Source organism: Convolutriloba macropyga, chromosome 10 (genome assembly GCF_964194025.1).
Source record: "Convolutriloba macropyga chromosome 10, txConMacr16.3, whole genome shotgun sequence".
Lineage (NCBI taxonomy): Eukaryota > Metazoa > Xenacoelomorpha > Acoela > Convolutidae > Convolutriloba > Convolutriloba macropyga.
The window spans coordinates 1,316,280-1,343,181 of NC_134477.1; the positions used below are offsets into that span (position 1 = coordinate 1,316,280).

General features: G+C 36.2%; 1 protein-coding gene across 1 annotated transcript in view; it reads right to left on the reverse strand.

The window, feature by feature from the left end:
* The window catches only part of LOC142348518 (uncharacterized), a 33,551-nt gene extending 7,317 nt beyond the window's left edge, over positions 1 to 26,234 (reverse strand). The window contains exons 1-2 of the mRNA XM_075399892.1: positions 26,043 to 26,234; positions 24,896 to 25,140 (exon numbers count right to left, since the gene is read on the reverse strand). Of these exons, the coding sequence (XP_075256007.1) occupies positions 24,896 to 25,140; positions 26,043 to 26,225 (428 nt within the window). The 5' untranslated portion in view covers positions 26,226 to 26,234. The remainder of the gene's footprint in view (positions 1 to 24,895; positions 25,141 to 26,042) is intronic.
* Between the last annotated feature and the right edge of the window lie 668 nt (positions 26,235 to 26,902).

Genomic DNA, 26,902 nt, shown 5'->3' on the forward strand with positions numbered 1-26,902 from the left:
GCGAAAACAACATAAATTTAAATCGGTTTATTAAGTACAAAACAAATCAAAGAACAAGACAAGGCACACATAAAGTTATTGTTGCGAAAACAAGACTAAGTCAAAACGATGAAAATTTTTCGATAAGAACAGCAATCTTATACAACATTTTTTGTAAAACAACAGATCTAAGGAGCAAAAAAAAAGAAATGACAACCAATACCCACAATTCTTTAGGAAACGATTTGCGAGGAACGAACCCTGTACTGGAGAGTTTGCTGCTTAAGTACAAACTGTAACATCCACAAAAAGGTCATCTAACTGACAAAGAAGGGATTGGACTACCCGTGGATGAATTCCAGAAGCCCTCTCTACTACTACAACTACCACCATTACACTTTAGATCTCGACTTTGGAATCGATCTTTACAGCTAACATCGATTACCTTAAAACCTTAAATTATACGGAAATTTTTGTAGTAAAGCTTTTTTGTATTTAGCGTTTTCTGTTCCCAAATTCCTCTCTTATTTTTTGAAGCATAGACATGACAATTCTTTGCGTCTGATTGACTAACTCCGAGACACTTGAGCTTGTTGCTAAGTGTCTTTGGTGTCCTTGAAAACTTCGCAATATAAATTTATTGGATTAGAAAAACTAATGGCGACTGAATCCTTGTGCAGCAGCCGGCATAAGAGCGCGCCGCAAAAAAAGGCGCGAAGTACTAATACCGTGAAATGACACTGAAAAATTAGCATGGGTGACCCAAAATAAGTAATCACATTCACAAAGCTGATGATTAAATAGTTATGCTTGACATTTACACTTCATCTGATAGAAGTTTAATTTTAAACCATTCCCAATAAGTTTTAAGTAACAAACCAATCGATATTGACGATATTGCGGAATAGCAAATTTTTTGATGATTTGTTGTTTTTTTCGAAAACTTGTTTATGAACTTTTAATTGAGCAATCCTAATGATGAAAGCAATTAGTACATGGATTACTACATGGCTAGGTTTTAAAACAAACAGTCTAGAGATCGGTCGGTTCATTTTGATGTTACATTAACCTTCAAACGGGTCTTTCGCATTATAGCCCCCATGAATATAGCCCCCATTATCGTATATTTACCAAGATTGGGGGGAGGGCTATAGGTTATCTAATTACTAAGCTGGGGGGCTAGAATTTGAAAGACCCCTTTAAACTTTCGAGCTCGTTGCTAAGTTTGGACCACTCTGTCTGATGAAAACAAATCCAAAACAAATTGTCTCCTTCAATCTTAGCAAGAAGAAACTTACTCTCTACAATGAACTGTTATGGATCTGACAGACGTTTGAAAAAATGAACTCCCCGAGTGAAATTTTAAGAATTGATAGTGCTTCGAATTTTTCAGGTGACATTTTTTCAGGTAATTTCAGAAAACCCTTCGTCAGATATCCAATTCAGACCAGAACTGCAACATCAAGTGGATCAAATGGAACCTCCAGCGGACAACCGACAACATACGCAGATCAATTCAAAAACTCGTCAAACAAAGTTGACCCTACACAAAATTCAAGCTCAATCGATGCCTATAGATGACGGCACTACCGAAGCAATTGTAAACGGAGATTTAATTACTATCAGAATTGACGGAACACAAGGTGGATCACTTGTGTTAGCAAGAGGCTTCGGGGGTCATGGGAGCTCAGGACTGCTTGAGAGAACTGCAAACAGCAGAATAGAATAAGTGACAGGTAACAATTCTAATCGGAAACAATGATTGCCTCTCGGCTGATTTCGACATTGAAGAATCAATTACGGCATACGAAAATCTTATATATAAACGTGCTCACTAAATCATACCAGAGACAATATCAAACTGCTCTCCATTACAGCTTGGTGCCTTTAGAAAAGAGTGTAACCTTATTGTCAATAATTTCAACAAGCAACTATGCAAATAGGTTTCAAAAGTTAAGGACCTATCCCACGCCAAACTTAACCTAATTGACTTGATTGCCGAGTTTCAAAATTTTCATGACTATATTCACCCACACAGCTTCTATCCGTCTGAAAACGGTGTTAAACCTATTGTGAAGTCTCTTCGCAACAACCCGATAAACTTAAAATTTGAAATAAGCAACTTTGCTATATCAATTAGACCGAAACCTAGTAGACAAACACCAAGACCTGGTCAAAAGGATGTATTTTTTTGAAAATTTTATGTCTTATAACGTACCTTTTGGATAAGGTCTTCCTGTTCTCATCAGAATGCTCGGTGCTCTTGTATATTACCATAACTGCAATGCAAAAAAAGTTATTTGTGAATGTAGTGTCACGGGTTATCTGGAATCAACCCAAGTTGACTCAGGCAAAATTTTTTGCGATTACTCTTTTGCGACGTGGAGTCAAATCTAGGACCCAAAGTTTCCTAGGAATGTTCTAAAACATAAAAATTTTCCGCTTAAACGCGCGAAAAAAAATCTCATTGAAATGTCTCTCCAGGATTTTGGGAAAACACGATTATTGGACGAAGGGAAAATTGGCTAACTGGAAATGATTGCTCTAAGCTTTGAACGTTTTAAACAATACTCATGCGCTATACCGAAAAAAAAAACGATTTCGAAATGATTAAAAGGTGTGGTCCTATTTGTTCCAAAGATACTAACACCAAAAGAAAGACCTTATTTGATGATGTTTGACAAAAATGCGTTTGGGTGAGTTTGGGTTGAATGCAAAAAACATTTTCAAGAAATTTCGAAAAGATGCTTATCAACCTCATGGACAGTTCCTCAAAACAACATCAAAAAAAAATTTAGTCAAACTGTCATACAACTTAGACTACGCTTTTGGACAATGCAACACTGTACAAGTACTGGGCGACTTGAACCTTAATTTTTTCAACGAAAGTGAGAAAAACAAATTGGAAAGCATCATAACACCTTACTTATTGTCTACAAATTGTTGACGTATATCAACCCACAAGACTAGCCCAAAACTCAGAATCACATATTGATTACATTTTGACCAAAGAAACCAGGACACAATATTAGTAGATAAAAAAGTTATCAAAAAGTCTGATGAATGTAAATTTTTAGGACTAACAATAGATAGCAGTCTCAGTTTCATGAATCATGTTAACCAAACGTTAAAGAAGATGGCTCAGGGGATAAAAACTATAGACTCAATTGGAACTCAACTTCTTGTATCAAGCATCGAAATTTTAATTAATTCAATGTTTTGTCACATCTCAATAATTCCTTTTTATTTATTCAGCACATTATAAAACCTTTGCTGACATCCCTAGAAAAGCAGTTGAATTGGGATCTTAAAAAGTTTTTTTCCGCTCAAATTGCAAATCGTCAGGGCGCTTAAGAGTTAAAAAACAGGTGATCGCGATTGAACAGAGAATTGATCAACTTTCTCTTTTTTATCTCAGAAAATATATGAGGCGAGCAAAAATGCAATCAATTCGACATTGATTTTACAAAGTGCAAAAAACTCCAATAACGAACGTACTCAAAAAATAGTTTTGCCTTGACAACAGATTAAATTATTTTCTAGACAAGGCTTGGTTCCATGCTACCTCAAAAAAATGGAATTCACTACCAAATCAACTCAGAGATTTCAAAACTAGCAACAGCGCGTTCAAAAACTTGTTTCAAAATCTTTAAAAAGCTCACTGTGGAATTTTGCAACAAATTTGTTTTTACGTAATCTTGTTGTGTATTGTACTGTATTTGTACACTTTAGCATTCAAATTTAGCGTCCCGCTTCAACAATTACAGTGCTAAACAAAAAAGTGTGTTCTTCTTCTTCTTCTTCTTCTTCTTCTTCTTCTTCTTCGTTTGACTTTCTATTTTATATATACGATGCTCTTTTGCATGAAGCGAAAATGCCGCCTATTCTAAAGTATAAATTGATCTGCGATCATGCGAAAAAGACTAATTTACGAAATTTTAAACTACCTTTTTCTTTCAAATAGTTTTACACAATCTCTACCTTAAACCATTTCCTTCAAGGAATTCATTCCTACCTTTTTAATTTTTTAACTAACTTTCAGTTACTTATCAATACAAAAAATTTTTTCCTTAGAGACGCAAGCACGCAGACAAAATTAATACATTTAAAAAAAGCAAGAAGTTTTCAATGAGCGAACCGTAGTCGATAGCTGGAATTTATGAAAAGACCTATTAATTCCAGGTGGGGGGGGGGGGTGGGCAAATATTGACTTAAATTACACGGTCGAGGACCCCAGTTAATATCGAGGCTATTTCTTTCCATAAGTCCAGTCAAAATCCATTCAGATACAAAAATGAGGCAAATTAAAAAGTTTTGACAACATCTGGGTTTTATCTCGAGACCTTCTCCAACCTTACCCAATGCTTAACTAATTGCGCTACAAGTCCTTAATTTTGAAGCAAATTGAAAACAAGTTGATATCGTAATTTCAAAACATCTTTTATTGTCCAGCCAAATTCCAGAACACCTTTATTGTCCAGCCAAAATCCAGAACACCTTTATTGACCAGCCAGTTTCCAGGACATATGTTTTAATTCCAGCCAAATTCTAGGACGGTTGTTTTTGTTCCAGCCAAAGTCCAAGACACCACATTAGGTCCAGACAGAATCTTTTCATGCCGAATATCTGTCAAGGACAGTCTTTTCATACCCGAGCCGAGAAATTTTGCCAATTTTATGAAAGATCATCGGTATAGCTTTGACAAGTCAGAAAATTAACCGCAATTTTCTTACAAAAATTGTGTTAGCAAGAGGCTTCGGGGGTCATGGGAGCTCAGGACTGCTTGAGAGAACTGCAAACAGCAGAACAGAATAAGTGAAACAGGTAACAATTCTAATCGGAAACAATGATTGCCTCTCGGCTGATTTCGACATTGAAGAATCAATTACGGCATACGAAAATCTTATATATAAACGTGCTCACGAAATCACACCAGAGACAATATCAAACTGCTCTCCATTACAGCTTGGTGCCTTTAGAAAAGAGTGTAACGTTAGTGTCAATAATTTCAATAAGCAACTATGCAAATAGGTTTCAAAAGTTGAGGACCTATCCCACGCCAAACTTAACCTAATTGACTTGATTGCCGAGTTTCAACATATTCATGACTATATTCACCCACATAGCTTCCATCCCTCTGAAAACGGTGTTAAGTCTATTGTGAAGTCTCTTCGCAACAACCTGATAAACTTAAATGTTGAAATAAGCAACTTTGCTATATCAATTAGACCGAAACCTAGTAGACAAACACCAAGACCTGGTCGAAAGGATGTATTTTTTTTGAAAATTTTATGTCTTATAACGTACCTTTTGGATAAGGTCTTCCTGTTCTCATCAGAATGCTGGGTGTTCTTGTATATTACCATAACTGCAATGCAAAAAAAAGTTATTTGTGAATGTAGTGTCACGGGTTATCTGGAATCAACCCAAGTTGACTCAGGCAAAATTTTTTGCGCTTACTCTTTTGCGACGTGGAGTCAAATCTAGGACCCAAAGTTTCTTAGGAATGTTCTAAAACATAAAAATTTTCCGCTTCAATGCGCGAAAAAAAAATCTCATTGAAATGTCTCTCCAGGATTTTGGGGAAAACACGACTATTGGACGAAGGGAAAATTGGCTAACTGGAAATGATTGCTCTAAGCTTTGAACGTTTTAAACAATACTCATGCGCTATACCGAAAAAAACCGATTTCGAAAGGATTAAAAGGTGTGGTCCTATTTGTTCCAAAGATACTAACACCAAAAGAAAGACCTTATTTGATGATGTTTGACAAAAATGCGTTTGGGTGAGTTTGGGTTGAATGCAAAAAACATTTTCAAGAAATTTCGAAAAGATGCTTATCAACCTCATGTACAGTTCCTCAAAACAACATCAAAAAAAAACTTTAGACAAACTGTCATACAACTTAGACTACGCTTTTGGACAATGCAACACTGTACAAGTACTGGGCGACTTGAACCTTAATTTTTTCAACGAAAGTGAGAAAAACAAATTGGAAAGCATCATAACACCTTATGGTCTACAAATTGTTGACGTATATCAACCCACAAGACTAGCCCAAAACTCAGAATCACATATTGATTACATTTTGACCAAAGAAACCAGGACACAATATTAGTAGATAACAAAGTTATCAAAAAGTCTGATGAATGTATATTTTTAGGACTAACAATAGATAGCAGTCTCAGTTTCATGAATCATGTTAACCAAACGTTAAAGAAGATGGCTCAGGGGATAAAAACTATAGACTCAATTGGAACTCAACTTCTTGTATCAATCATCGAAATTTTAATTAATTCAATGTTTTGTCACATCTCAATAATTCCTTTTTATTTATTCAGCACATTATAAAACCTTTAATGACATCCCTAGAAAAGCAGTTGAATTGGGATCTTAAAAAGTTGTTTTTCCGCTCAAATTGCAAATCGTCAGGGCGCTTAAGAATTAAAAAACAGGCGATCGCGATTGAACAGAGAATTGATCAACTTTCTCTTTTTTATCTCAGAAAATATATGAGGCGAGCAAAAATGCAATCAATTCGACACTGATTTTACAAAGTGCAAAAAACTCCAATAACGAACGTACTCAAAAAATAGTTTTGCCATGACAACAGATTAAATTATTTTCTAGACAAGGCTTGGTTCCATGCTACCTCAAAAAGATGGAATTCACTACCAAATCAACTCAGAGATTTCAAAACTAGCAACAGCGCGTTCAAAAACTTGTTTCAAAATCTTTAAAAAGCTCACTGTAGAATTTTGCAACAAATTTGTTTTTACGTAATCTTGTTGTGTATTGTACTGTATTTGTACACTTTAGCATTCAAATTTAGCGTCCCGCTTCAACAATTACAGTGCTAAACAAAAAAGTGTGTTCTTCTTCTTCTTCTTCTTCTTCTTCTTCTTCTTCTTCTTCTTCTTCGTTTGACTTTCTATTTTATATATACGATGCTCTTTTGCATGAAGCGAAAATGCCGCCTATTCTAAAGTATAAACTGATCTGCGATCATGCGAACAATACTAATTTACGAAATTTTAAACTACCTTTTTCTTTCAAATAGTTTTACACAATCTCTACCTTAAATCATTTCCTTCAAGGAATCAATTCCTACCTTTTTAATTTTTTAACTAACTTTCAGTTACTTATCAATACCAAAAATTTTTTCCTTAGAGACGCAAGCACGCAGAAAAAATTAAAACATTTAAAAAAAGAAAGAAGTTTTCAATGAGCGAACCCTAGTCGATAGCTGGAATTTATGAAAAGACCTTTTAATTCCAGGTGGGGGGGGGGGTGGGTAAATATTGACTTATATTACACGGTCGAGGACCCCAGTTAAATTCGAGGCTAATTCTTTCCATAAGTCCAGCCAAAATTCATTCAGATACAAAAATAAGTCAAATTAAAAAGTTTTGACAACATCTGGGTTTTATCTCGAGACCTTCTCCAACCTTACCCAATGCTTAACTAATTGCGCTACAAGTCCTTAACTTTGAAGCAAATTGAAAACAAGTCGCTATCGTAATTTCAAAACATCTTTTATTGTCCAGCCAAACTCCAGAACACCTTTATTGTCCAGCCAAAATCCAGAACACCTTTATCGACCAGCCAGTTTCCAGGACGTATGTTTTAATTCCAGCCAAATTCTAGGACGGTTGTTTTTGTTCCAGCCAAAGTCCAAGACACCACATTAGGTCCAGACAAAATCTTTTCATGCCGAATATCTGTCAAGGACAGTCTTTTCATACCCGGGCCGAGAAATTTTGCCAATTTTATGAAAGATCATCGGTAAATAGCTTTGACATGTCAGAAAATTAACCGCAATTTTCTTACAAAATTTTGTGTTGAATGCTTTGAATTTAGGGTAGATCTCACATATTTTGCGTTGAATTTAGCGTAGATCTTACCTAATTTGCGTTGAATTTAGCGTAGATCTTACATGTTTTGCGTTGAACTTAGCGTTGATTTTGATAAAACCCAACACGGAAATTTCTGGGTGTGGGACACGAACCACTGATCTTCTTCTTACTTGTCGCCTCTTGTACCACTGTGCCACAGAACCTTACTTTTCTTAGGTACCGCACTCTTTACAAATCTAATTTTAACATCACGTTTCCCGTAATTTTGGCGTTTCTATGCGTAGATCTTAAGAAATTTTGCGTTGAATTCAGCTTAGATCTTATTCGATATTTGTTCAATTTTCGCTCTATTTTTCTGTCTTTTCAAATCTTTCCAGTTTTTCTTGCACGTAACCGGATTCAAATTTTTCAAAAAACCGCAAAAATCCCCCCTCCCCCACGTAACCCCCCCCCCCCCCGCCACCACACGTACCCCAGCGTACCTCCACCCCATATAACCAACCCAACGCAACACCCCCGCCCCCCCGCGACGTACCCCCCCCCCCCAGCATCCCCCCACCACCACCCCCCCCCCTTCCCTGGAACCCCCCCCCCCCCCCAACACCACCCCCTCGTACCCCCTCACTCAGGAACCCCCAACCAACCTATCCCCCCCTCACGTACCCCCACGTAACCCCTTCCCCCCTCCCCCTCCCCCCACGTACGATGCCCCCCACACAGAAAAATTAAAAATCAAAATTATGTAAGGTCAACGTTAAATTCAACGCAAAATATGTAAGATATACGCTAAATTCAACGCAAAATACGTAAGATATACGCTAAATTCAACGCAAAATACGTAAGATCTACGCTAAATTCAACTCAAAATATATAAGATTGACGCCAAATTCAACGGAATGTATGTAAGATTGGCGTTGAATGCGTTGATTTTATGTAAGATTTTTTGCTCAAGCGTCGATCTTACATAAATTCAACCCATTCAACGCCAATCTTACATAGTATTCAGATTTAAGAAGCTCTATGAAATAAAAGCAGGAAAGATGAGCAATAAAATTTTTTTTGGCAAAAGGACCTTTTCGTTTATTCAAAAATTGTCTTCGATATACGCGTTTAATGTCAGGCTAATTTCAAACTCCTTAAGATTTTTTAACGAGATCTGATATGAGTTACATTGTCTTTGACTAATTGTGTCTAATTTTAGATATTGAATCAACAAATTACATTTTAAATTTAGATTTATGAAAAATTTATCCCATTATAATTACAATTAGTTCAAAACATTAGAATTCCAGCGGTGTTTTCCGAACGTTCATTTCTTTGTCAATTTTTTTTATCGAGAGGTTCACGTTTCCCAAATTTGTGTTTGCCGAGTGCTGCAATTTTTTAAATTTTTTTGAAAATTTTAGACCACAGCTCTAAAGCTGAATTATCTACTGACGCTACATTCCTCAACCGGCAAACAACTTTAATGCATGACCCAAATGGTTTGGTAACTTTGGAAAACTGACATAGTTTATTCAGACCTTAGAAAGTCTGAATGTCATGATTGAGGATTTAACTTTAGCTAAAAAAGAGTTAAAATTCGATGGAAATCTGTTAGATTACTTAAATGTTTTTCTATATTGCATCGTCAGGAGTTAAAATCTAGTAAAGTTAAATAATTACAAATATTCATAAAAAATGTAACGAGTCTTGATTATATTATTGAAATTTCCGCATTTTTCTGAACTTTCATTAGGTTTCCACCCTAAAGATTGTTAAATTGTTAAAAGAACTTTAAATCTGTTAAGATGAATTTTTCTCTTTATAAGTTTTGGGAGTTTTCCGTTTTCATGATTTAACGTTGCTAACATGAGAATTCAAAAAATTTTTCAGGCAGAACATACTTTCTGCACTTAATATTTCAGTGTCACTTCACTGCTGTTGTAATCGTATTCAGTTGTGCCTTGCCTCTACTAATGTGTAGTGCTTCTATGGTCATAAGTTTTTGGGTATCTTGGCACTGATCTATTCTGTTATTCTTAAAATCTTATAATCACTGACCATCTCATTCGTTTACTTGATCTGATGTTGATATGGTTTCACCCAAATGTTTTCCGGAGTTACTGCAAGTGATGCTCCCATTGCTAAGCAATCCACCTGCTCAATCATCCATTTCACTCTAGTTGAATAATACTTAAGTGTGAACTAAAACGAAAAAAGGTAATATGTCAAAGATAAACAAAGACGATTTCGTACAATAGAAAAAAACTTGAAAATTTTAAATTTTTGAATGCTTGTGAACAATCAATAGAAAAGTTTAATAAAGTATTCCTGACAAAGTCCTCAACATTCTGAAAAGTTCAATTTCAAAATAAAATACTGGCTTTAATTAAACTGCCTGCCCAATATAACAACTTTATCGATTCTAATCATAATATACTATGCGCCTATTTCTGAAACCTATCTGCATCTTCATATAAAATTAACTGCGATCATCCCAATTAGTTTGATTGTGTTCGTAGGATTTATGAAAAATTTATTGTACCAGAAAGTAAGCAATCTCTAGCTTCTCAAAAGTTGCAATTATTGTACTCCCTTGTGTCATTGTTGAGGACAAAACTCAGGTACTCAATATCATCACATTTTTTTTCATTTGGCACTTATTGAGTAAGTTCATGGTTTTTTCCTTAAAATATTGAACCGTTTGCTGAGCAAATTGTGTCCTCTAGAAGTTTAAAAACCTGGAAAAATGTTTACATACGATGCAAAGGAGGGATCATTTTCAACATGGACGTTTCATTTATCGAAGCGAAGGATTTGGTATACGCTTTTACAATCAGGGTAAACTCTTAAGCCGCGTAGGAAAATCCAATGGATGAGTACTGATCTCCTACTATGAGACATCACTGCATCGTAAACAATATTAAAGACAAAACACTATAGTTATTTCAGAGCTGCGTCATGGGGATTAAAATTCTATATAAACTTAAACATCACTTCATCGTATATAATTTTAAAGACAATAAACAAAAACTCTCTTAGAGCTGCGCCATGAGAAGAGAATTTCTAATTAAATTAATCTGTTATGAATCTAGTCGCCCCTTCCGCACTATGGCAAAGCAGGTACTATCAATGTTAGTCGGCCGTTGGAACCACGGCACCCTTTGAAGTATATGAAGAGTAAATTTGTTCTCGTGCGTATGTACGTTACTTCGTCGGAGTATGATTCGTCTTTCTTTTCCGCAATTTTGCTTGCTGGGTGTTTTATAGAGCTCGTTGCGGGAGATTCTGCGCCCCCGCCCTGCAGAAAAAAAACGAGCGGAACGAAGTTAAGTTTGCTCGACGTCAGATAATCGTTGCTCATACTTGAGGCACTTCAACGGCTGGTGATATTTGTACGCTTCTATGGAATTTTTCGTGCATGACTTGGCCAATGGGTTAAAGGTGTTCACGTCGAATAAATAGCGGCTGGTCCTGGACCCTCATAGACCACGTGTTTTAATGTCTAGTCGCGCGTTTTCATCAATGCTAGTAGTTTTGTGGATAAAGGACTCCCCTTGAAGCAAACTTAGAGTGGACTTAATCTTCACATCATAGCAAACGTCATGCAAGATTTTAGCGAAGGTGTCTCGGATTTCGTTGTCTCTCATGTGTGTTTATCCACCCTTGGCACAGTTGAGAGCATGTGATAGGGTAAAATTTTCATAACATTGACAAATAAGGGGCCTAAATTTGGCCTCGATGATATATCTAATACAAAGCACTTTGCTAAGTGCGGACTTCGTTAGTGTGAAACCATAACATTTAAATGGTATAACTCTGAGCCAAATTGAGGCTTCTTTTTCCAAAACCATTTCTATTACGTGGTGCTGTTCGGTCTAAAGGATTTCCATAAGATCCTTCTTACGCGGTCAAATTTTATTCAGGTGTGCGGTTCGTTCGTCGTGCGCTAAGCGTTCTAGAGTGAGATGAGCATTTGCTCGATCATTTGCGGAGTGAGACACTGGAGAGGCAAAGAACGGCAGTAGGACGTGCGTTTGCATGCTGGCCTCCGCTTCTTTGAAGATATTCCGTGAGTTTGTTGTTGTCCTAGACACGAAATTTAATTTTTGTTGCAAACCTCTTTTGAGGCATGCGCAAGCGATTTGAGTTGATGATTTTGCTACTAGCCCTAATTCTTGAACAAATTTTAATACCTTCCAGGTGTTGTTTCGAAGATGATCACATAGGTTTTCTAATTGCCTATTACAGATTCTAGAAAGCGGCAGTTGTCAACATTTTCAACTGCCGTCCCCTCCAACAACCTGAACACTTTGATCTTTGAGGCCTCTTTTATTATTAATCATCATATCGGGGCATTCACGGTTTGGCTAAAATAGCTACCATGTTCAGTGAGTCGTTTGAAGAACAAGAGTAAGTACTATTTAAGTCCTACTTACGTTAACAAACGTCCTACTGCGCTACCGTTGTCTGTACCATTTTTAGCAAGGGAAGGTCGGCGACTCCATTATTAGCCATAATAATGGGGTCCCTATCAATTGCGCCTTTTAGGGAGTGCAGTGTTTTACCTGCATCAAATATATCTGACGGGGTTGAATACGAGTTTTGAATAACAAAACGTAAAGGCAGGACAAACTCTCTTGATTTTTTCAACGGCCGAGTTACGGTTGAGGCAGTTGAAGGCGTTTTTTGCTTCTATTAGTAGAACGTCCTTATTTTCAGGTTTTTCATATATCGAGCGTAGAGTGATTTGACCGTTCAATCCTTCACTTTTGGCCCAGGCAAAATTGTATGTTTGCACCCAATAAGCGTAGGTGGTTTTCGATACGCTTGATGATGCATTTGCCTATGATGCGGAGAACTTCTCCTACGCCATTAGGTCGAACAACAAGGTTTCATGTTTGACTGGATTAGCCTGCATGCGTTGATACGATTGCGGGTTGGTACGGGATTGACTCAAACGTGTTTTCTTTAGCTATGTAATTGAGGTTTGTTTGGGAAAGAGTCAGATGTTTCTCTTTGACCAACTCATATACAGTTTTTACGTTAATTGTATCGTTTGGTGATAATATCCTGGACAATTGTTCGCCAGTGAGAGTGAGACACTTGATGGCGTTAGAAATTTTTCCGGTCCCATGAAATTATACAACTGTTTCAATTTATCAATTTTGCCGACTTTAAGAGTCTTACAAAGTATGAACTGCTCTACAATTTCAGAAAAAGCTCGTCGAGGCGGCCTTGGCACCGTATCTGTGGCACCATATGCAAAAAAGCAAAAATTATGCTTCTGTTGGAAAGTAGTCCCTCAAAACTTCAGATATGAAAAAAAATTAGCCACATTTAAAAGTTGAATAAAAAACAATATCGAATGTTCAAAAATTCGATTTAAACAAACGGATGAATTTCAATAACTCAAAAAATTCTATATATTTTTCAATAGTTTATTAAAATATTATTCAAACAGTAGTCATGTTGTTTTATTCCAAAATTCAAGTTGAGAAAATTAAAACAATGAAATGTTCCAAACCCCTGCCGAAACGGTAGGAAGCCATTAAAATTTTGTAAAGGATTGAAGACAAGATCAGGAATCCAATTTTAAGATCTAAACAAAAACGAAATTTCAAAAATAATTGTCTAAACAAACAACCTTCTTCCGAGAAGCTCTTCGTTTACTGTTTCATTTCTCAATTGAATTGAAATCAATTAATATCGACGTAAGTTTGCGTTTTACCTTATCCAGCTGGATATAGGGAAAACTATCGTAATTATAGTTTAATAATTGACCTATTCATTTAACAAATAACTATTCCGGTAAATAGATTAGAACAGGCCCAAGAAAGGCACATAACCATGATATTCTTCAATATTGAAACACTTTTAAAAGATTTCGGAAAATTTTGCCAGTTCACTTTTTTGCGATATTAATAACATCACTTATGACATGAAGCGGGATCTGCTACCCCCTATTATAGCGCTACTGGCACTAATTTTAAACCCGTTTGCGCAAATATGATAAATATCCGAAAAATACAAAAAATATCCAACCTTTGGTGTAATCAAGCAGAACACTAAACAGAAGGAGAGATCTGGTTCCCGGGCATGATGCAATCTGCAAAAAATTAACGAAGAACCTGTCGAAATCAAATCCTTGTACCGCCATTAATGTTTCATTTTTTTTCCTTTTTTTACGCTACGTTATTGGGGGCCGTTGCGACTCTAGGTCCATCATTGGCATCATCAGCAACAACCTGGGCTTCTTGTGGCGGTAAAGGAGTTGTATGGTCTTGGTTTTTGGTTTGGGTTTCAGTGGAAAGGGATGTGATGGCGACGTTACAATAACCAGGTGCAGCTTTTGAAATACATCGCAGACATAGAAACGCGAAGGGCAGTCAGTGGACCGTTTCAAGCCAATGCACCTTACCTTACGTGAAGCCAGCCGCAAGCATTGCAGCAAACCGTTGCGCTCCTTAGAACACTTTTACAATGACTCAATTCACTTCGATCATGAAAACGGTTGAACCAAATGTTGTGTCGGTTAAAAGTTTGAGACGGAAGAAACGGTTGAGTGGAGATCGGAGCGTAAACAAAAATTAAATTTCGTTATCTAAATTGAACCTAAATTGTGTTTGTCCAAATGTTTCCCATTCTAAAAAACACAGCCAAAATTTCAGCAGATTTTACCTTTATTTATATTAGATTTCTAATTTTGTCCTAATTATTGGCATATAATATTGATTATTTTGATGCCTTAGACTATCTTGAAATTTTGAAGCCATAAATGTTTTTTTGTTTTTGATTTTTTGTATTCCTTATTTGCTTTTTCTTGGGTAAAGAGCTGCAAATTTTCCCAGGAGGTTTGCTCGTTGCTGAGTCTTCTGTGTCCTTGAAATCTCACGATAAAAAAGACAGACAATTGCATTGAAGCAGTAAATTTGATACCGATTGACGCCTTGCACAACAACCGGCTTAAATCACAGGCCACGACTGCAAAAACCGGGAGAAAAGAAAATATTGCTGTTGGTGACACAGAGTACCTCAACCAAGGCTGAGAAGGTAGGCAAAACCAGTGTAAATATCAAACCAATTAGATTTAACAAGAGCAAAAAAAAATACCGGGGGCGGGAGCTGTTACTCAACTTTTAGTCTGCCATGTGAGTCGGCTAGATCGAAAAAAAATTTTGAGAGACAGTATAAGCAAAAAAGCGAAAATTAAGCCTCCGTTGAAAAGTAGTCCCTCAAAACTTTAGTTATGAAATAAGTTAGCCACATTTAAAAGCTGAGTAACAAACTTTTCGAAAATTTAAACAGTTCGTTTAAACGAACGGTTGAGTTTTAAGAACTCAAAAAGTTTAATATTTGCAATACATTTCAATATTCGAAACCAAAAAATGCTTAACCAATTGCTCAGGTGAAGTTTTGGCATTTCATCTTTTGGATGGAAAAACAAATAATAAATTCTATTTATTTTTCACTAGTTTGTTGAAACATTTTTCAAACTGTGGTCGTGTCGCTTTATTCCAAAATTTAAGTTTAGCGAACGAAAACATTGAAATGTTCCAAACCTTTGTCGAAACGGTAGGAAGCAGTGAAAATTTTTTAAAGGAGTGAAGACAGGATCATGAATCCAATTTTAAGATTTAAACGAAAACGAAATTTCACAAATAATTGTCTAAACAAGCAACCTTCTTCCGAGAAGCTCTTGGCTTACTGTTTTATTTCTCAATTGAATTGAAATCAATTAATATCGACGTAAGTTTGCGTTTTACCTTATCCAGCTGGATATAGGGAAAACTATCGTAATTATAGTTTAATAATTGACCTATTCATTTAACAAATAACTATTCCGGTAAATAGATTAGAACAGGCCCAAGAGAGGCACATAACCATGATGTTCTTTAAAATTGAAACATCTAAAAAATTTTGGAAAATTTGGCGGCCAGTTCACTTTTTTGCAATATTAATAACATCACTTATGACCTTAAGCGGGATCTGCTACCCCATATTATAGCGCTGCTGGTACTAATTTTAAACCCGTTTGCGCAAAATGATTGAAAAACATCCAACCTTTGGTGTAATCAAGCAGAACACTAAACAGAAGAAGAGATCCAGTTCTCGGGCATAATGCAATCTGCAAAAATTTAACAAAGCACATGTCGAAATCAAATCCTTGAACCGCCATTAATCTGTGTGAATAGTTGACAGAAGATAGTTTCCAGTTTTGAGCGATTTTGTAAAGCCAGAGGAGTGAAAACACACCCAATGTATTCAGGGTTCTCCTCAAGTCTAGTACATGAGTCCTTCTTGTGACGAAAGACATAATTTCTGGATGAAGGCAGATGTATTCGTTTGTCCTGAAGCAGTACCGACAGCTCTATCGGGACGCCGATCGAGCGCTGCACAGATTGGATGTAATTTGGTGACACAAGGACAAATTGAGGAGAACCGAAATTGTGTAGGAACGATTGTAGAGCAAGACAGAAGAGTCTTCCGAGGAAAGCAGACTTGTAGTTGTCCGTACTTCGAATGTTTTTTCCAGTCATGGCGCTGATGCCCAGCATATTTGCCCTCAGTTGGCTACACCGCATGATGGGTAGGGGTGATTATGAATGGAAAGCGATTTTAAAACATGTCAAATGTTTGAAAAAAAGCGCAAAATTGTAATTCAAGAGTACAGTTCCAAGAAAAGTGAGCATATAATGATATATTTCCCAATTTTCTGAAAAGTCGTGTTGCGAACAATGCCGTATTCTCTGAGCAGGAAGTACATACTTTCCAGCGTAGTTTAATAAAACGACGAGTTAGGAAAAGCTAAAGTAATTTTTTTTGAACTGTCGGAAAAAGCGGAGACTAGTAGATCAGAAATAAGAAGCTTCATAGCGGAACAATTTATGGCCTAATTGGTTTTTTTCGCGCTCAAGAAAGTTGCACATTGATGGTAAAAATTTCAGAAGAAGGAATTAAAACCTTGAAAAATTGTCTCAACGTCAGGAGAAAACGACGGCGCAGTCAAAGCTTTGGAAAGAATAGAATAACCAGTTGTGGTCAAAGAACTTCTAACTTACGGTCCAAAACATCCTATAAAATTCTACTTAATTGAAACCATTTTCTAGCCAGCAAGAACAGAATAGCAAGTAGTATGAAAGAAAACAGTGTTTTTTGTAAAAATCATTGCAATGTAGAGGCATCTGCAAATTTGTACACTCACATTTTAAGGTAAACACAAGCTGATAGAAAAATAACAAAAACGACATAATTTCCCAAAGAGGGTAAATTTATACCTGTTTCCTTTATAAAGGTATTGGATTTTGCGTTATGACGAGAAAAACATATCAATTAAGAATGCATAAACAACTAGACTGCGTCCAATTTTCGCGATTAGAGACAACAAATAACGACAAAAATTTCAAAGTACAAAAAAATAGAACTAGATTGAAATGAAAAAAAAAATAGTTCTCATTACAGATAAAAATGACCGAAAACTACAAACAACAGGGGCACAATCAGCACGAATTTATAGCCATGCAAAAGTTCACAAAAAAACACTGAAATGCGTCCCGTTTTATTTATTCCAGGAAGTTCTCATCACAACTTAAACTTTTTAACTCCAATTTTTGAAAAGATTACGGGAGCTAAAATTGAAATTTAGAACCGGATAGCTAATCAAAAATTTAAAACTCTTGAGTTTGAAGCGATTGAGCAAATAGCTTTAATAGATACTAAAATTTTAAATGCTAATGTTCCCGTCTCGGAAGCAATCGAAGTGGCCCAGCGTTGTTCTTGATATTGGAACCAATTCAAACTTTTTTTAAATATTGTTGCATATTTTAATCACATATTTCTAATTTGTACTCTGGCAAGATGCAATCAACAAAAATGTAACAAAACTTAAAAACTCTGCACTACCATTAACCTGTTTGAGTATTAGACAGAAGATACTTTCCTCTTTCGAGCGATTTTGTACTGTCAGAGGAGGGGAAACACACCCAATTTTTTCAAGGATCTCCTCAAGTCTAGTACATTAGTTCTCCATGTGACAAAAGACATAATCTCTGGAAGGAAGCGTTCTTTTGTCCTGAAATAGTACCGCCAGCTCTATCAGGACGCCAATCGAGCGCTGCACAGACTGGATGTAATTTTTCCGGCACAAGGACAATTTGAAGAACTTGCTATTCAATGGAGAGGACAACCCAAATTGGGAAACAACGTAGAGCGAGACAGAAGCGTCTTGCGAGGAAAGCAGACTTTTAGTTGTCCGTACTTCGAATGTACTTCCCGATCATGGCGCTCATGCACAGCAATTTTTTACCCCCCATTTGGCTACGCCACGCGTTGAGTCGGGGTAAATGGAAATGATTTTAAAACACGTCGAAAATTGTAGCTCAAGAGTATAGTTCCGAGAGAATCGTTCATATTTTGATATATTTCACAATTTTCTGAAAAGTAATGTTCCGAACAACGGCATATTCTCTGAGCAGGAAGTACATACTTTTCAGCGTAGTTTAAAAAAAGGACGAGCTGAGAAAAGATAAAAGTATTTTTGTTGACCTGCGGGAAACAGCGGAGACTATAAATAAGAAGCTTCATTGAGGAACAATTTATGGCCTCATGGTTATTTTCGTGCTCCAGAGATTTCCCCATTGATAGAAAAAAGTTTAAGAAGAAGGAACTAATAGCTTGAAAAATTGTCGCACCGTCAAGATAGATTTTTGTGAGAAAATAAAGGCGAAGTCAAAGCTTTAGAAAGAATAGAATAACCAGTTTTGGTCAAAGAACTTCTACCTTACGGTCGAAAACATACTATAAAAGTCTACTTAATTGAGACCCATTTTCTAGCAAACATTAACAAAATAGTAAGTACGCAAGAAAATAGTGTGTATGGTAAAAATCCTTGTGATGTAGAGGCATCTGCAAACCGGTAAGCTAAAATTTTAAGGTAAACGCCAGCTGACCGAATATTATCAAAAGTGACAAAATTTCCTAAAAAAATGAACTTTTACCTGTTTTTTTTAATAAAAGTATTGGATTTTGAAATATGAATTGAACAACATATCAATTGAGAATGCACAAACTACTGGACTGCCTCCAATTTTCGCGGTTGGAGACAATAAATAATATCAAAAATAGCAAAGTGCAAAAAGATAGATTTTCATTGAAAAAGTTAGTTCTCATTACAAATAAAAATTACCAAAAACTAAAATAATCAAAGGCACAACCAGCGCGTTTTTATGGCCCTGCAAAAGTTCACAAAAGATTAATCAAATTTTTCTCGTTTTAACTGTTCCAGGTTGTCCTCATCACAAATTAAACTATTTTTACTCCTTTTTTGAAAAGGTGCCGGGAGCTAAAATTGAATTTGGAATCGGATAGCTAAACAAAAATTTGAAGCTCTTGAATTTGAGGCGATTTAGCAAATAGTATCAATAGATGCTAAAAGTTTGTATGCCATTGATACCGTCTCGGAAGCCATCTCAGTGGTCCTGTGGTGTCCTTGATATTGGAACTATATAGAACTTTTGTTGCATATTTTTGCATATTTTAATCACATATTTCTAATTTGTTGCTGAACCGGTGAACAATTTCAATCTCGTTTAAAATACTTTATTGTGAAGTTTTTTTTTAACTGTTTACCTTTTAAAAGTTGTCGGTATCAGGAGAATTGTGATACCAAAGCTATATCTTGTTTAAGTGAAATCCAGTTGGTACAGTAAAGCGAAAAATGCAGCTGGTTTGTATCTAAGTAATTGCAGGATTAAAATCATTTGTTTGTTTCATTTCCTTTATGTTTTTTTGTTCAAGTGTTTGATCATTCCAACTCCCCATCAAACTTACAATTGATGCCCTCTGCTGTTAGAAATTTGCCCTATTAGCAAAACTGAACATCATTTTTAACGCACAACCCGGACAACTAGAAACCGTTCAGGTTCCTCTGGAATTAATCCGTGATAAAGAATATAAGATTCATCTGCATAATCGGAATGAGGAAGGCGAGTAACGCTCAGCAGAATTTGATTGTGCAAAATTGATGCCAGAAGATTGAAGTAATGCGTGGCGAATAAGTCCGGAACCAGGTGAATTGAAAAATAGTATCAATCCTATTTATCAGCATGGGAACGGAAGGAATTTGGATACTCAGGACCCGGGTCGAGGTTTGGCGGTGAATTTTCGTAAGAAATGCGGTGAAATGCGGTGACAAAAAAGAATTTTCACCGCGTATTTCTTACATCTTTTTGCGGTGAATGCGGTGAATCGCGGTGAATTATTTTTTTTCACCGCGTTCTCGGTGGCGGTGAATTATTTTTTTTCACCGCTTAATGCGGTGAATTATTTTTTTTCACCGCATTCACCGCATTTCTTACATTAATTTGCCATAATAGTCTATGCGGTGAATTTTCGTAAGAAATGCGGTGAATTTGGTGGTGAATTTTTGTAAGAAATGCGGTGAAAAGCGGTGAATTATTTTTTTTCACCGCATTCACCGCAATCACCGCATTTCTTACGAAAATTCACCGCATTCACCGCATTTCTTACGAAAATTTACCCAAAAACCTCGACCCGGGGAGTAAGAAGGACCCGCACCTCGAAATCAATCTCAAAAACTGCAGACCTCTAGCAGCTCATCAAGGAAGCCTTCTTAAAAGCACGTAATTTTTTCAACCCTAAATTGGGCGTGATATATTTTCAAAAAAAGTTTTCGATGATTTCACCATCATAGCTTCTATTCACTCGCGGCAGTAAAAAAAGACGTCCCCTCAACTTAAATGAGACGCTCGCTTGATATAAAATTGAAGAGCCGCAGAGAGCTTTGAACTTTAAATTTTGACCTTGTTTTAATTCCAAATAGTTGGCGTACCTTCAAATAGATTTCATATAGAAATTATTTCCAAATAGATTTCATACTTGTAAATATTTTAATTTTTAATACCGCTCTTAAATCGGACAGATTAATTTTAGCAATTTAAACTGGTGTCATTCGGAAGATAAAACTGGTGTCAATTTAAACGTTTGTTTATAAAAAAAAAATCAATTTTCAATTTGAAAAAAAATGTATTCCCTGCTCATCAAGAAAAACATATGGAAACTTTATGTAAACAGAAAAGCCGAGGGAAATATTTTATCCAGGATACAATTTCAAGGTTTAGAAAAATGATGGTCTGGTTTGTATAAGGACCTCTTTAACCAACACGTAGACAGTGTTACCCGTTCCGGATGGCTTTAACAAGCACAGACTACCCAGGCTGAGGTCCAGACTCAATTTGGTTTATGACCAGAGCCAGTTGAGCGCACTCCCGTTTGTTCCCAGACCGAAATTACAGGGTCTGGAAGGAACTCCGAGCGCACTACAGTCTGAACGATGGTCTGTAGATGGTCTGATCAGAGGTCAATTTGGTTTGAAAAGTCTGATCATAGGCGGATTCGAGCGCACTTGGGTCTGATCATAACCTCTTCGAGCGCACTTTTGTCTGATCAGAAATGTTTTTGAACGCAATTGGGTCTGATCATAACCTCTTCGAGCGCACTTTTGTCTGATCAGAAATGTTTTTGAACGCAACTGGGTCTGATCAGGGACCATTTCGAGCGCATTATTTTTTTAAATTTTTTTTTGCTTTTTTACTGAGAGATGTTGGCTCTGAAGAGGCAGCCATAAAGTAGCGTTCTGATCAGAGACTCATCTAAAGTCTGAAAGCTGTGAATATAAAAAAGGAGTCCAGCTGATAGCAGAGGCCGGTCCCCTTCAAATTTTGATCAACTTGGGACCACGATGTTTCTTTTGGAAAGCTGTCTGAACTCATCCAATGAGTCAGAAATATACACTAAACGGTATTCTCAATGAAATTTGGTCTCAACAGTTGGGTTTCGTTTACTTTAGCAATACTGTTACAATTGATTTTTCCTTAGATCAGTTAAATACTGCAAACATCAATTTTTATGAAAAGAATATAATATAGCAAAATTAGAAGACTTTTCATAAGTAAAATCTTCTTCTGATCAGACTATTTCGATCGAACTTGAGTCTGATCATAGTCTGATTAAGGTCTGGGCAATGTTCTGAATTTGAGTCTGCACCATGGTCTGAAGATGGTATGATCAGAACACCTTCGGTCTGAAAGCCTGATTAGAGACCTTTTGTGTCTGGAAAGTCTGATCAGAGGTAACTTGGATCTGGAAAGTCTGACCAGGATGAATTTCCGTCTGGAAAATCTCATCAGAGATCATTGCGGTCTGGAAAATTGGGTTTGGAATTCAACCTGGGTAACGATAGTCAGAAGCACAAAAACAAAGCTGATGATGAGACATGCGGTTTCCATGAAACGAGTTCTCCAGAAGGAAAACGATATTCTGCTGATTGGTCAGAATTTTATTATCAATTTCGAAAATGAAGAACCAGTGATAATTGATTGAGCACTTTTTTTGTACCGGCTTCAACTGTCAACCAAAAATTAAGCGTTACGAAAAAATAGGATGCAATAAAAACAGAGTACTGATGATCAATGATGGCACCTGTAGTCTACTCATACAAGGACGGTATTGTGTCAAATTTGTTTTTGTTTCTCCCGGAAAAACTTCATTTCACCAAAACACTTAGATTTGGATTTGAATTTACATTTTCAGCTAGAGACATCAGTTTTTATGAAATGAAAATTTTATAACGAAACTAATGTTCTCATGCTTGTTTATCTCAAGTCTCTGATCAGAGGTCACTTGGGTTAGAAAAGTCTGATCAAAGTCAGATTATGGCCTGAGCGATAGTCTTGATTTGAGTCTGGACCATGGTTTTGAGGTGGTCTGATCAGAACTCCTTCGGTCTGGAAAGTCTGGTCAGAGGTAATTTTCCCGGGTCCTAAAATTTGAGCAAACAATCAATTTTAAGGAGGTTTGCTTAGGCTAAGACTACATTTTGCAAATATGAGGTATATTTAAACAAGCTTACAGCTACGATAGCAAGCTTATTTTTAAAGGGACTTAAAGCAATTTAAGAGTTGTCTTATTCTCTCGCGACCGAATTTTAGCCAATCAAAATTGAACAAATTTAGCTTAACGAAAACTGCTAAAACATCACAACTGCGCGCATGATTTTGTCATTTACAGAGGTTTGTATAATTTCAATTCAACAAATTTGGCTTTACAATTTTCTGGCATTACGGATTCAAATTGAGATTTGTTTCAGAGGTTCCATTTAATTCCAAATCGCGTTCCAAAGCAAGAACAAAACATTTTTAAGTCAACACCTTCAAAAATATACAAAAATTGGACAAAAAAGTACCAAATTTTAATTTTTTTATACAATATTTATTCCATTAGTGGTTTATTGAACGACAATTATGTTTTCGAAATATAATTATCTTTTCATCATTCGATTATGTCTTTACATCTCGCCATTTAGGTCCAGAGTTATGGATCATCGGGGTCGAAACAATATGTGCGTACGCACCTTACCTAGTCTCCTTGTTTCAATCCAAGTCACAAAGGTTTATGGAGACAGTGACTTTGCGACCTGTAGTGCGTTATGTTATAAAGACTGTTTTATTACTCGTTCTGTTCGTTTAAACTAGTGACATAGCTGAGCAATTGCAAGCAATGATGATTTTGAGTGATATATGAAACTTCATTTAATGTGATTTTTTGAGTTTATCTAGTTCTTCTGCAGCTCGGTGAGTTCATGTTCAATTCGAATATTTATTTGATTTGGCCAATTTTTGATATGAAACCTTGTTTAGAACTGAAAATCAATTTCAAAGAGAATGAGCACATTCAATCTACTTTTGACATCTTCTATGCAGGAATAGTCGATTCTTTTATTCAAAAATTTTGCTAATTTTACCCTATTGGAAATTTTTTAAGGTTTTGAAGCGTTTTGTTCTCTATTTTAGATGCAGATCTTCGTTTTCTTCAAGGACACCAGTTGAGCCGATAGACTTGCTGTTGCGAAGGTACTGCATAGAGCGGATGGACTGAAACTGATGGAAACCTGATGGACTTGAAATGTTGAATTAAAACTTTCAAATTACACGAAATGTTAGTTTAAACTTAAAACTATTTAACGGTTTTCACTGAGCGGAGAAACGATTGTACAAATAGGTATTATTCTTTCTTATGGAGTTTTCATAGCTTATTTTTAAATCCATTTCAAACGTTTTCTAAACAATTAAAATCCATTTTTTCAACGGAATTAAATAGGTTTAAGAGGATACAAATCGTTAAAATGGTCCCAGATTGATGTCGTAGAAGAATTTTGTTAATAACAATTTTTAAATGAAAACCGCTATTAAATCAATTTTTATTCAATTACTCCAATGTGGGTTGCTCTGGAAACCCGGATCAGAGGTACATTCGCTCTGGAAAGTCTGACTGAAGGAAAATTTGGGTCTGGACCTCAGCATGGGCAATTATGGCATGTTTTACGTTGAAGCGTTTTGAAGCGTTTTGTTCTCTATTTTATATGAAGATCTTCTTTCTTTCTTTTTTTTTTCATTGGCACCTGTTGAGCCGAAATAATTGCTGTTGCGAAGGTGCTGCATAGAGCGGATGGACTGAAAATGATGGAAAACTGATGGACTTGAAATGGTTAATTTAAACTTCCAAATTACATGAAATGTCAGTTTAAACTTAAAACTATCTAACTGATTTCACTGAGCGGAGGAATGATAGTAATAAAGATAATCTTTCTAATGGAATATTCGTAGCTTTATTTTATATCCGTTTCAGAGATTTTTTAAACAATTATAATCCATTTTTTCAACGGAATTAAGTAGATTTAAGAGGATATAAATCGTTAAAATTGTGCCAGATTGATGTCGCGGAAGGGATTTTGTTAAGAACATTTTTAAATGAAGACCTCTATTAAATCAATTTTTATTGAATTACTCCAAGGTGGGTTGCTCTGGAAAGCCGGATCAGAAGTAAATTCGCTCTGGAAAAGTCTGACCGAAGGAAAATTTGGGTTTGGACCTCAGCTTGGGCAATTATGGCATGTTTGAAGTTGAAAGGAATTATGTGTTATTTGACCCCTAAGATTTAGGCGGCTGCAATAGTGGGGAGGGGGGTGCAAAAGACGATGGCGGAGCTATCAAATAAATACCTGTTGAGCGCGCACTGCTGTTGTAGATAGCGTCTTCTCTGTTCGTAAATTTGATCAATTGATATGTTCCAATTTCTACGTTCTCTCTCATCAAACAACTCCAAACGAGACAAGTTTCTAAAGTTTTCCTCTTTCAACTGGGTGTCTTTTAAGGGAGGGAATATTTGTTCACACTTCTGATCCTCTGCTTCTGATGACGCTCTTTTGTTTTCTATGGACAACTCATCAGCGAAGAGAAGTGAAGGCTGAAACTTTGCATGAAAAAGACACAGAATGAATATTTAAACAAATCCGTTTTCAATTGGCTCACCTTATAACGGATTTTTAGAGTACAATTTAGAGTACAGTAAACTTGGAGTAAAATTTTTTGATTAAAATAACTCTATTTTGATCGAAGTTAACATAGCTCAAGGCGCACGTTCCATTTTAGCAATCTATAGTTTTAGGTTCCGCTCATAAAACTAATGAGGGCTTTCACTTCTAGAATAGATCCATTATTTTAAAAATTTCACTATAAGGTGTTTTTGAAAAGTTAAAAAAGACGTTAGAATATCGTTTATAGACGCACGCACAACGAAATTGCATTTGATCAAGTCGGAAATTGTTTGATGATAAAAGTTTGTGATAAATTCAGTGGCATTGTAACTTTGGAGACCAATAACTGTATATTAGTAATCATGCGCGTGGCTTATACAATCTGTGGTTCAATTTGAATCAATTAGTCCAATTTTTCATTTAAATTGAGTTCAGAAGTCATATCGTCATTGGTTCTTTCGTTCATTGCATGTATCTAGTAATTCTGTATCTTCTTCATTTTTGTCCTTTCGATTTCTTCTCTCATTGAGTTTAAAACAAACTAATCTTGAAGAGCTGTCACCTTTTTGGGCGACAGATATCCAGGACGTCCTTTGTGCATATTGTCGAAAAATCTGCTCTGGTAAGAATTTTTGGTCAACTTTTGGAACATAGCAGGCTTCTTTCGCGTTATAATAGCCCCACCCGAACGAACTTATAGCCTCCTTACGGTGTTAATGTATTTTTAAGGTAATTGTGGAAGGGGGCGAAACGTTATATGGCCATTAAGCGGGTGGCTGGGGGGAGGGAGTGCTACAAAACAAAAATCTCAATTTTGAATTAAACTGCTAACCTGCCGGTTGAGGTAGAAAGGAGAGGTTCTGGCGTTGGGATAGCGGAATCCTTCGTAATAAAGACACAAAAGTAAAACAAGAGACAGAAATACCAATAAAAATGGCAGCGGAATCTTCACGTCCAATAAACCAAAATAATTCTCCTTTTTCGCTGGAGTCACCAATTCGGACGCACTAGCCATTCGTCAATTTTTAAGTCGCCAACTAATTTAAAGAGTAATGCACAAAATCGGGTTTTTAAATCACATAAATAAATACAAAAAGACTTCAAACAACCGAGATTGAGGGTTCAAATGCAAGTCATCCAAATTATGGGCCAAGATTTGGATAGCAGTTGTAAGTTGAGTTCCAAGTAAAAACCAACTTCTCAAAAATTTTTATCAATGAAAACTCGAGGACCCCGAGTGGTCAAAATGGGTCAGGTGTTCCTAGAACTTGTTAAGCAACTTTTTTGCGTTTATGCTCCTTTTTGGCCGCAATTTTACTTAACTCTATCATTTTGGTGCGATTTTCGGATCGTTGAAATGCCAAGTTGCAACCGAAAAAAAATTGTGAAACGAGCTGCTGCTGTTACAATCCCTGAACAGATTATTCGTAGTACAATGACTGATCCAGTCGGAAACCTCATTATGGACCCTTGGGGCCTGTTTCGAAACCTACTTTTGATGATTTTCAATTTAATTTTCTCGTTCTCTTGACCTATTTTTTGGCTATTTTGGCGTTTTCAGACCTCAGTCCGAAAAAGATGTTTGGATAATTTTCGCTCTTAACGAACATGTTTGACAAATTTTGGGCGCTTTTTTACGTTTTCCAGACATCTGAGTTCTTTTTAGAAATGTCAAGTTTTGTCCTAGGCTTG